At 37.0% G+C, this 12,999-nt stretch overlaps 1 protein-coding gene across 15 annotated transcripts in view; it reads right to left on the bottom strand.

Moving 5' to 3' along the window:
* Window positions 1-12,999, bottom strand: part of Dyrk1a (dual specificity tyrosine phosphorylation regulated kinase 1A) — a 135,848-nt gene that overhangs the window by 21,605 nt on the left and 101,244 nt on the right. For all 15 annotated transcript variants that reach the window (XM_087212251.1, XM_087212238.1, XM_004842382.4 and 12 more), the window contains 4 exons: window positions 10,937-11,125; window positions 9,060-9,207; window positions 4,375-4,661; window positions 807-953 (listed from right to left, as the gene is read on the bottom strand). In XM_087212251.1, coding sequence (XP_087068377.1) covers window positions 807-953; window positions 4,375-4,661; window positions 9,060-9,207; window positions 10,937-11,125 — 771 coding nt within the window. The remainder of the gene's footprint in view (window positions 1-806; window positions 954-4,374; window positions 4,662-9,059; window positions 9,208-10,936; window positions 11,126-12,999) is intronic.

The following is a 12,999-nucleotide window of genomic DNA, read 5'->3' as shown; positions in this document are numbered from 1 at the left end:
AGAAAAAGAAAAAAAAAAATACTATAGTAGCTCCTGCCAAAGAGTGCCTTGCGAGCTCAAGTTGAAATAAATGAAAAAGAAGGGACAAGTTTCTGACACTACCTATTAACAACTGTGTAATCCATTAAACGTCTGGCCTTTCATTCTTCATTTGTAAATGAATATCCTGGTCAAGATCAACAATGACCAATTTTTCTTTAAAAAAAAAGGGGGGAAGAAAATCTCACAACTGGAGAGTTGTAGAACAAATGGAAGCTCAATTCCTCTCAAGGCAGGGGGAACCTAGCCTCGTAGCCACTGCTTCCAACTGCCCAAATTCTCAGGAACACAGGCTAAAATTTACGGGTTGCACAGCCTCTGCAGTCCTGAAACCCTAGACTTCTAGGTTATCCTCAACTCTTCAGACTGTGTCAACTGTACTGGTCATTATTCTTTCCGATTGCAAACTATAGTCTCAAAGGTTTATAGCAATGTTTATGCCATTTTTCAGGGTGGCCCTCATTCCTTTATGATCACTTGAAGCTTTCTGTTATTCTCCTTACCTGTAAAAATTATGCAATATATTTATAACACTTTCTACTTTAACTCAATGTTCTCTTCATAAGCAAATTTTAAAAACTTAATTACCATCTTATCATTCTAAACTCACTATTACATGCCAACGGACAAATATGCAAAAATCTAAGACATAAGATCAAAAGTGACTTTACATGTGAATGTCTAATTTGGTAAATAGACATCATCCCCTGAAAAAAACCTTCAGATTACACAGATATGGAGGAAAACAGAATCAAAACATCATATACCTCATTGGCACCACTAAACAGAGGTTCTCCAGTGTGCATTTCAACCAAAATACACCCAAGGGACCACATGTCGATAGCAAGATCATAAGGCATTCCCAATAGCACCTCTGGAGACCGGTAAAAGCGACTCTGAATATACTGGTATATCTGAAAAATAGTTCAGAATAGTATGAATTCGATGCAAGTTAGTTTATAACTGTGGTCAACACTGGATTAAGAACATCAATTTCATATTAATAGAAAATTTCAATACTAGACTACAAATAATGATTACAAAACTCAACATTCAAGTGATTTGGTTAATAGAAACATGAAATATAAAAATACAAGGTGTGATGGAAAAAGTGTGTTTACATAAAAACAGAGCAAAAGACACAATGTCATTAATGCGTCTCGAACACTCCCCCTTCACTTCCAACACAACCCACTGTTCTTGCCACTCTCTGAAGCAGTTCTGAAGTCCTCTTTCATGAGTGTCTTTAGTTGTGCTGTTATGCCTGCATCACTGTCTTGAATCCATTCAAAATATTGACCATCCATGGTCATTGTGACTTTGGGGAAGAGCCAGAAGTCACACAGTGCCAGATCCGATGAATCAGGTGGATGAGGACACAGGGTCATGCTTTAACAAGCTGCCTTTCTGCTGGATGGTGCTTGGAGCAGCAGTCACCATATTCTGATCACACCTCAGACAGGAAAGAGGACTCCCTGAAATGCTTCACAAGGTGGCAAGAATGATGGGAAAAGTGTGTTCAAAGCAAGGAGAAATACTGTGAGGGCCATTCATGGCAATGTGTCTTTTACTGTAATAAATTTTTAAATTTAAATATTAATTCTATTTTTCTATCATCCCTTGTATGTAAAAATCCAGACCTTTTCATGTAATCCAATTCTTACTAGTAGTCAAAATAAATCTTAAAGCAATTATGTTTTATTAGAAAAAATTACTGAGAGTAACTATTCCTTCCTACTATGGATGGCACTTGGCTTACCATTTACTTAACAGCTAACTTGTTTTCAAATTAACTTAAAAGGAATGTATTTCAGAATTAAGAGTCAAGTAACAAAAGTACACGAAACTTAAAATTCAAACATTTGTACTCTAGTGTCTCACAAGTAAATCCTAAAAACGCTGCTACATACAGGTTCAGTTGGGAGTGGTTTCTGACTATCACTTTTACCTTGTCCTCTTTACCTCAACTCAAGACTTCTTAGAGTAAGAAAATCTTGAAATGGATATTTTCAATGAAGTAACCTGAGAATGTCTTCAGAGATCTACTCAATTCACAGTCACTGTAAATTTGTATCCAGAAATATTTAAGTAAACTTTATTAAAAGAGAGCAAGAAAATCCTAACTAAAATTTCTAACTTAACACCCAAACCAGGCATCCATGAAAGCTCATGAAATCTCCTGTGATTTCCACTGAGAACCCTAGCCAAGTCTTTAAAAATATCTCAGACCTAGGCAGGTGATCCCAACCTTATGGTATTATGAGGAGAAAGCCTAATTCAAAACAACTGAGAAAAAGTATCAGCTGAACACCCCAACCCAAAAATCCCAAATCCAAAATGCTCCAAATTCTCAAACACAGCACTCAAAAAAATTTGGATTTTGGAGGATTTCAGATTTTTAGCTTTTGGAATGTCTATGTAGACGTTCCATAATCCAAAAAACTCTGAAACCTAAAACACTTCTGGTCCCAAGCATTTTAGTTAAGCAATGCTCACCTGTACTACATTTCCAAGTTTTTATGTCATTATTATTTTTGGTGCCCTAAACCCAAAAGAGCCCCTACTCATCAGATTGTATCAGTGCACTGCTTATGAAAAGAAACTGTCACCAACCTATCTATCCAATTTGGTTAAAGGAGTAAGGGCTTTGTCTTTCACAAGGCTGTGCACCAAAATCCCCAAAGGAACTCTTCCCTGAAATACAATTGCCCTGCCATCTTTGGGCTCTGATCCAACAGACCTGGGGCCAGGGCACGGCACATGTATTTTGGAAATGACCTCTCTCATTATACCAATGCATATGAATATTTAACTAGCTAAAGGGTCATTTCAGTTTGGCTGGACAGACATAAAAGTCTTTGAAATTAGGATAGAATATACAGTTTGATTTAAATAGGGTAAAAAAACTTTCAAAGTCTAAAATCTACTGAAATTTTCTCAAGGTGAATATGTATTTTCATTCATAATAAACTACCGTCCTGTATTAACTACTGAACATCTCTTGATTTTTCAGGGCCATATGAAACTGCAAACTTTACTGCTTACTTCAACTTTTAAAAAAACTATTTCAATAATCTATAGCTTCATTACTGTAAGATAATTTGCAGAACATCACAAAAGGACAATCCTATTAACTGGCCATAAACTTTCACAACCAAATTAACCTGCTGTATTTAAAACCTGGATAAAAGTTGGATAGGACAGGAAATTTGGAAAACAGTGGAAAAGCCAATATGAAATAGTAATGTGAAATGTTACATTTCTTAAAAAAAAATAATTTCAATACTTTTGACATAAGTAGAACAGTGTATAAAATGAGTAAAATGTTACCAAATGTGATCCTAATTCCTTTGAAGAGGAGGATCACCTGTAACTTCTATTAGCAAAACACAGAGTAGTTTTCATAATGCTAGACAGAATGGCAGGAAAACTTTGCTTTCCTCAATCAGCTAAACTTTTATCACTATGGATATATCTGTTTTTAACAGTGGGAGGAAAATCAGTTTGGATATGTGTCAGAACTATACAAATTCTAATTTGTGAGAGGGAGGGAAAGACAAACTTATTTGTCAAAACAAGTACATCCATCAGCTCTGAAATATCTATATGGCAATACCATGACTAACGCAAAACTCACTGCACTGGTTTTTAGCCCTAAGTTTTTCACGAAAAGCATTTATCTTGGTACAATGTAGAGAATATTTTATAGCAAGGATTCAAGCTCCAGTACTGCAATTCCCCAAACTTTATACGAAAACTTTTATCTGGGAAATACAAATCACTCAATATTTCATTCTTTTGTCTCCGATTCTTAGTGTTTTAGCATGCATATGAATTTAAATACATCCACTTTGAAAATTCAGTATCTCCTAATTCAAAGTATCGCTTTTGTATTTTATTTATTTATTTATTTTTTTTTTTGGTACCGGGGATCGAACTTGGGTCCTTAGCTTGCAAGGCAGGCGGTGGAACCACTGAGCTAAATCCCCGGCCCTATCACTTTTGTATTTTAAATAGATAACAAGACAAGGTGTTTCAGTGCTACATTTTAGAGATAAATAACCATCCTGTAACTGCCTCCAAACTTTACACACACTACTCATAGCATTTGAAATAACTACTTACGGGGCTGGGCATGGTGGCACATGCCTGTAATCCCAGCACTTAAGAGGCTGAGTCAGGAGGATCACTGCAAGTTCAAGACCAGCCTCCGCTACATAACAAATTTGAGGTCAGCCTAAACTGCATGAGACCCCGTCTTAAAAGAAAAGAAAAATCTACTTATACTTGTCTATCTAATTCTATTTTAATTTACAACTCCTAAAATATACTTACCCTCTGCCCCAACTGACAAGAACTGCCAAAGTCAACGATCTTGATGGCACTGCGTTTGGGGTTGCAAAGAAGGATATTCTCAGGCTTTAGGTCACAGTGAATGATACTAAGCTCTGGAGTGGCAAGGAAGAGCAGTGCAGTGCACATCTGCTGCGCAAACTTTCGTGTTAGGTTCAAAGAGACCCCTCGGAAATTGGTGTTCCTCAACAAGTCATAGAGGTTGTAAGACAGCATTTCAAAAACTAAACAGAGATGGTTTCGAAACATAAAGTGGCGTTTCAAATGCACTGAAAGAGAAAACAGTTTTATTTTAAATTATACATACCAGTAGGAATAGAGTGGCACATACAATACTGTCACATGGCCTGTAACATTACAATGTCAAATGCAAAGTGAAAAGCTGAGGTGTGAAGATCAGCCGTTAGGCAGTATTTAAAAGTACATTTTAAAATAGTTAAGAATATTTAAAGTGCTCTCCTGCTGAATTAAACAGGTTTAGTGTCCGTCAATAAACAATACCACCAAAATGTCTTACTTCTATAAAAAAAATTTAAGTCAGGAATGAAAACACAAAGAGCCAATTTACAAAACAGTAGGGAGGATACTCAGCAACCTGATCATGATTTACATAAAAGAAAAAGCTTTTTATATCCTGAGAGCCATACTTCACAACTTCTACCTACTAGGATCTCTGGTTCATATACTTGGCTGCCCCTGCACTGGCCTGATAAATAACCTGTGTTTACTAACAATGTTCTGTTACAACTGTCAAAGTAAAAGCTATTTTTATATTTTGTTTTTCAAGTTTTATTTTCTGTTTATCAAGTGTTTTGAAATCAGGTATTATAAGGCACTGGGAATCCATGATCAAGGCACTTGATTATGTTCATCAAACTGATAGAAGGGAAATCTTGTGTGAGACTGAAGGTTTTTAACAACTTCTAAATAATAATCACAGGAGATGATGAGTAGGCCTATGAATAACAAAACGGTAAAGAATACATGAATGGCTACTACTGCTGGCCCTCTGAAAAGGCTGAATTTTTACAATCTGCCTTAAAGATCATGCTTAAGTATTAACACTGACTTCACATCAAAGGGGTCATTCACCATAATGAAGGGCTGCCCTTCACTATGAACTTCTTACGTGTACCAGACTGAGCACTGTAACAACTAGAGTGACATGAAACCACCCCATCAAGGCTACCTTCACTTTAGCCTTTTAGTATCACAAAATAGGTTTCCCTGTACATCTCTCTGAGAACTACACATCCATATTTTCCTGGTACTCATCCTGGATGGCCTGCCTTGAAGCACTACACACCAGTGTTGTTTTTAGATCACTCATGACATGGGTAGTCTAAAATTTGGGCTAAGTAACACAATGGAAATTCTTCATGGCTTATAAAAGACTATGGCACTATTTGACACTGCAAATAATAAAAAGACTCCTTCAAGGCTATCTGCTCTTAGTCACTCTAATTCATAGGTTTAAAAGTAAAAATAGCTTCACTGACACCACACAGACATGACCCATGCAAGGGTTATAGCTTCTGAGTTAAGCAGTAGCCACAAAAAGAATGCAAAAGATAAGTGATGTCAGAGTTGCTATGTGGTCACAAAAATCCCTTTAAGAAACTTTGTAATTAGAATGGTCTCCCAAGGCAAGGTCTACTCACTTCCACTTGACCTTATAATTCATCACTCATTACTGAGTACCTACAAGGTGCTGAGCACTAAAACACTGTCAAAGAAAGCTCCAACACAAGCACGTTTGTTCAGTCTTTTAAAGTGAATTCTGGGAAGAACCGTGGGTTGGCAAGACCTACATCATTACTTCTAAACCTACTTTGAATTTTGTTTTAATTAGATCATGTACCCAATAAGCCAGGTATCTGGCAGATCCTAAATAACCATATAACCCATTTAAGACACGCTATAAAGGAGACAGCAAGGGGAAAGGAGGATGAGGAAAGGTTGCTCGATGGGTACTAAATTACAGTGAGACAGGAGAAGTTCTGGGGTTCTACTGCACAGCAAAATGGCTCAACATAACAATATTCTAGTGTACATTTTAAAACACCAGTTCTTGGGGCCGGGGATTTAGCTTAGTGGTTCTGGCGCCTGCCTCTTAAGCTCAAGGTCCCAAGTTCAATCCCCAGTACCCCAAAAATAAATAAATAAAACACTAGTTCTTTTCCTGTTTTAAAAAATAGAACCTTAGTTTTTGAGAGACTATATATTTGCTATGAGGGATGAAATCTAGAATGCCCCCCAAAAGCCTCAGGTGTTCAAAGGTAGGGCTGTGGGAAGGTGGATGGGTCTCTGGGGCCGATTCATTCATAGCTAAAAGTGCTGGGGGTGGGGAGGGTACGTGTCCGCCCCACTGGCTTTTCCATTTTCTCGGATTCCATGATGTGAGCAGCTCTCCTCTGCCATGCCCTCCAACCGTGGGCTGAAAACATGAGTCAAAATAAACCTCTCTTCCTTTAAGTTACGGATGTCAGGTATGTTGTCCTAGCAATGAGAAAATGACTAAGGTATCTGCCATCTTCACAAATCAGAACTTAAAAGGAAAAAAAACCTCTTCCAAAAGAGTATTTGTAATAACTAATATAATTAGTTATTATTAACTGAAGTGGTCATTAAAGTCAGTTTATTCAAAACAAAGAAAACAGCCCTTATTGTGTAGAATTGAGCGGCTGACATTTCTGAGTACTCCCTATAGGCCAGCCATGTTTCCTTTAGTAAGGCACAATTCATCCCACCCACCAGCTTGTCCCGCTGTGGTACATGCATGACTGTGCCATCGGGTGGCTTGCACACTGGTGGTGCAAACGTTACAGTAGTGCATGGGAGAGTTGTTCATGTGCCTGGCAGCAAAACATACAAATTACACCATCATGAACACTGTCGAAGCACGACAGCACTGCTGTGGACAGTTTCTCTACACTGAAGCACTCAAAAAGATGACCCCCAAAGTGTAAAGAAGAGGGGGTAAAGGCATGTCCAGAGAGCACTTCATAAATCAGCCCCTTAGTCTGTCCTTCGAATGGAACTGGAGCCGTCTACACTAAGCCACACCTGAAAGCGAGCAGCAAATTCAGTGTTATATGGATCATATCAGGTATCTATCTACAGAGAAGAAACCAAGGAAGGAAAAAAAAAGTGGTTTTTGTTTTATTTTTGAGACAATGTCTAGCTACATAGCCTACACTGGGCTTCGGAGTGATCCTCCTGCTTCTGTCTCCCAAGTACGGGGATTACAGGTGTGTGATACCACGCTCAGCTCCAAGGAAGAAAAATTAATAGCACAGATTCATTTTTCTTGGAACAAAGGAGAATAAATTAAAATAATCTGAACTAGGGCCAGGGCTTTAGCTCAGTGGTTCCACCATCTGCCTCGAAAGCGCAAGATCCCGAGTTAAGATTCCCGGTACCAAAAAAAAAACAAAAACAAAAAACTGAACTATCTGCATCTTGTATCATTAACTATCCACTACTTATTTCCACCATTTTCGGAAAACTACAGAACCATAATCCTTTTCTACACCTGCACAGCAGGCAGCGAAACCACTGAGCTAAATCCCCAGCCCTCTGCAACCTTTTTAAAAATGGTACCAATTTTAAATAAAGCTTTATTCAAGACACTGCATTTCCCATTTCCCTGTTTTTAAAGGAGTTAAATAAAATTTTATCTTATGTTTATCAGGTTCAGCCAACATTTCTGAACATGAGTTACTATATATCTGTACTTACAGAATTTTAAAATTTACTAATCCTAAGGTCTGTTATCTTAAAGTTGATGGTATCTAATATGTATTCTTAGCAGCAATTTTTTCTTGGTTGTGCATAAGATAATGGTGTCTTAATCCCTGACATCTTGGGTTTGACTAAAAATAGCAAAGAAGGTTTATTAGAAGGTGCTGGCCCTAGGCTACAATATTTTCATAATTCTTTTGTCTTCTGTTTTAGTTTCCAGAAAGAAGACTATGTGACAATGAAACCAATACCAGTTCTCAAGTAAGGCAGACTAGGTTCAGATCCTAGCTCAAGTTCTGTGAACCTGGAGATGTTACTTCTTATACACACCATTTCTAAGTAAGGATTCTACTATCTTCCTTGTGGGACTGCTATGATTACTACAGATGACAGAAGAAAAGCATGAGGAATATGATAAGAGGTAAAATATAGCAGCTATTTTCACTTCTGCTACCATTAAGTACAACTGCTTCTAAGGCTGCCTCACGGAGACACGGCCCAGGGAAGGGCCTGAGATCCTTGTTGAGGCACACCAAAACTGGCTTACAGACACCAGCAAGGTGTTGGTTTCTGAGCTACATCTGAATGCATACTCTGAACATCTAGTTTCTGACCTACATCTGAAACAGTCAAAGTTACCAAAAGGGTGACTCAATAAAAAAGGGTGACTGTGGATCAATAAGTAACACTAAAACAAACAAATGGCACGAGTAAGTTGCATTTTTAAAAAGACACTATTCTTATTTGTTTCTACATTGTACACTATCTGGAACGTGCAATCCCCAAAGATTTGAGATTAAGTAATACATAAAGCTATGGTCTCCAAGAGGAATAAAATTTTAATATAAAATCAACATATTTTGATATAAAAATAACCACTGATTCAAATTCCTGGTGTGGAACGGACACACAACCCTACTTACCTATGTAATATTTCATTTCCGTGTCATGTTTGTTCATGAGCTCCAGAAGTCGGACTTCTATCTGGGCTTGATTCAGAAAAGCTTTCTTGTTCTTTATTATTTTAATGGCAACCCATTCTTGTTCCACCCGATCATATGCTTTTACAACCTGAAAAAGAGAAGAGAGATCAGTAATTCTCTACTTCTTAATGACACACCTTCACCACAGTTTACGTTTCTGTCCAATTGGATATCTACTTAATGCTTGCTTAACTAGCTACATTTTTCTGACTTTCCTAAGTAGAAAAGACCCTGATTCCACTCAATACCATCCATTTTATTACAGGGTAACTTTAACTCCATCTTTTTAAATGAATTTGTTTGTATCCTTATCACAATATTTATAGTATTTGAAAAATGGGTAACTCATAACAAAATTAGATTAACTAATAAAAAATTAGATTAATCTAATAAAGTTAGATTAATAGAATTATGAATCCTTACAAGTGCTTTGATTTTTTAAACCTTTCTTATCAAACTTACTTTTTTTACTATAATTCATCCAATTATTTTTTTAATGAGAAAAACCTGGTTTAAATCCCGAAAATACACATGAAATATTTAAAAGGTTCTGGTGCATCTCAGAAAGCAGATATGCTTCTAACTTTATTAGATTTATATACATAAAAAAGAAAGAAGCTGGGTGTGGTGGCGCACACCTGTAATCCCAGCACTTGGGAGGCAGAGGCAGGAGGATCACTGTGAGTTCAAGGCCAGCCTGAACTACACAGCAAGAACCTGTCTCAAAAAGTATGTAAAATAATTATACTGAATATATATAAACTGCTGTATGGACACAATTTTCAAGGTAGGTATCACAAAGTTAGAAGTAAGTCTTAATGAGACCTGTCCAAATGCTGCTGTAGTTTCTGAGGTGGAGACAGGAGCTCCATATTTACATATGGCGCTCACAGCCCTAGGTAAGAAGAACCGGGCCTGAGAAACGCCTTTCCTTAGAGGTTCTGATAGAGAAGCAGAAGCTACTTCTGACTCCTCAAATACTGAGAAAGCTCTTATTTAGAAAAAAGAGATTATAGGACTGGGGATATAGCTCAGTGGTTCTACCACCTGCCTTGAAAGTGCAAGGTCCTGAGTTCAATCCCCTGTACCCACCCACCCACCCCCAAAAAAAAACAGAAAAAAGAGATTATAAATCAAGAAAATTTTCCTCCAAGACACAGGATGGAACAGACATATCATACATGTGTCACAAAGAACCTGGTAGCGCCAGACCACAGTTACAGAGCTCTTCAAACACACTTCGTACCTACATGGCTCAGTAACTTAGGTCTTTCTACATTCAGATGTGTGCCTGCTATGGTATGGCAGCTATGGAGAGCCTCTCAGGGCTGTAGATGATAAAGACAGCCCACTCCAACACACATGCCACAGGTTTGCCACACTGGCCTATGGTACAATTTTGTCCTAAGCATCACTAGATCTGACATGCTTTTTTCCCTCCCAGGTTGAAAAGAGGCATATGTTCCTGTGGGCTTTGTGGGATCTACACAGGATTATTCATTACATGTGAAAGATATTTCCTTTTCTATCTGATTGGACCTCTTTGAGGAGAAAAGAATTCCCATTCCAGGCAGCACAGCAGGTGCCCTCGGTTTTCTGGGGCCCACATGAAAAAGGTAATACTATCTATTAGTGATTAAAATTAACCACCTAATCATTAGTAAAAAATCAGTAGTAGCCAAAGAAAGTTTGTAAGAAGTGCAGGGGAATGTTTATAGCTGATGCAGGTTCACCATCTTTAGAGAATGAGGGTCATCTAAAGACATGATTCACATCAAGTCCAAACTCATGAAATGCAGCATATTCAATTCAGTTACCTGTCCAAAGGAACCTTTGCCTATCAGGGAGTCAATTTCGTAGCGGTCCATCCACTTCTCCCCGTTTTTCACAATATAATCATAGTTGTCATCATCGTAACCATCGTTGTAAACCTTCCGTTCCTTCTTATGACTGGAATCGTCTCCCTGGCCCTGCTGGTGTCTTCGCTTCTTTTTTGCATAGTAAACCTGAAATGAGAACACACAGTGTTAACTGTGGAACTTACGTCACTTTTCCAAGGGTCACGTATCAAAAGAATAAATGAAACAAATATACCAGTAGGAACTTGATGAATTTTCCCTCAGTAACTAATGAAATAAAGAATTTTCTGCAGCTGATATGTGACCAATGGGGAAAGGCTACACTGAAATTCATTGTCTAGTTGTAATGCAGGTGCATTTTATAAACAGGAGACTTTGGGAGTGGCCCAAGGTCCTACTCAAGAGAAGTAAGAAGGGGCCTTGTTATGTATTAAATTAAAATATGGTTTATATATAGTGAGATGGCACAGATGGGGGGGGCATCAAGGTCTCACTATGTAACGCGGGCTGGCCTTGAACTCACGGTTGATCACCCTGCCTCAGCTTCCCAAGTGCTGGGACCACAGGCATGTGCCACCACACCTGGCTACATGGCACAGATCTTAAAAGTATAATATGAGATTCTGAGAAATATTTACACTAATGTAGTTAATACCAAAAAAAATTAACTTTTATCCCCTTCATGTTCCTTCAGGCCCTCTTTTCTAGTCCATGCCAACTTTAAGATTTTAAAATGAAACTTAAAGTACAGATGAAATGTTTTATTAAAATTGCCCAGTTTAAGCCTGTAATAATTCTAATGATTAACGAAAAACAACCATGCTGATCCTATGCTCACTAATGGTCCTAAGCCTTGTGATTAATCACAGAACAAAGTTACTTTTATTACACCTGTTTTTCTTTGTAAGAGTAGTTTAAAAAAAACTAACCAAAGTCCAAGTAACTGGTAACTAGCTTTGAGGAAATTATAAATTACATTACATAGAATATCTGAAAAAGTCTAGTATATAAGTTGGCAAGATATTTAAAAACAAGCTTCAATAAAGCTACTATTTATTTAACAAGTTTCTCAGATAACAGCAAACTGCTATTAATGTGCTACTGAAACAATTTGTCAGCTAGTGTGGTGTATGATTCATAATAAATACACAAAATTTAACTCAGATGCTAGTTAATGCTCCTTATTGGGTTAATTCTATCTTGTCACAGTAATGTAATAATACTGGCATTAAGCAGCGTCAAATTGCTATATCTAAAATTTGCGTACATAATATTTTTTAAGTTAAATGGTTCGAAAGCTGGCAAAGCATAAGTCTTTTATGTGACAGTATGTAGGGCTCCTATTGGAAGAAAAAAACAAGCAAGGCTCTTCTATAGACAAGCTCACTTAGTAATTAATTATAAAGCTAGAGTTGAGGCTAAAAGCAATAGTGATCAAGCTAAAAGAATGTCCAAAGTCCCAGAAAATTACTTTTTTATGGCAAAAAGAAAAAAACAAGCAGTTAAGACAAGTAATTCAAAGCACTGATTTTTTTAAAAAATCTTACCCATTATTTTTACAATATAAATAAATAACAAAAAGCTCTTACTGTAGTTATCTTACCATGGAAGGATATAGACAAAAGAACACACATTAAAAAAACTATGAAGGCAATAAAATCACAAAAATACAGAGATCAATAAACTAGGCCAAATGAGCATAACTAGGTATTGATATATCTCAGAGCTTTCTGACACTCAGGGAAAACACAGAAACATATATTCACAGTTTATTATAGTCATTTTCCTCCTTTCTTGATTTGGGGAAGAATTATTACAAAAACCGATAACTAAGCATATTAAATATGCTTCAAAAAATACGAAGTTACCTGTAACTTTACTGTTTGCAATATTATATTATCTTTTTTTACACAGTTGTAATTACACTAACTATAAGGGATTAACTTATCAGTCTTTATAATAATCATATATATGACAATCATAAGAAATAAAACATGTTTAGGATATTTAAACAGGCACAA

Source organism: Heterocephalus glaber, unplaced genomic scaffold, assembly GCF_053883595.1.
Source record: "Heterocephalus glaber isolate CG9 unplaced genomic scaffold, H.glaber_assembly_v1.0 deba00000122, whole genome shotgun sequence".
NCBI classification, from domain to species: Eukaryota; Metazoa; Chordata; class Mammalia; order Rodentia; family Bathyergidae; genus Heterocephalus; species Heterocephalus glaber.
Note: the sequence above shows the minus strand (reverse complement) of the source record. Positions and strands in the feature narration are given on the sequence as shown.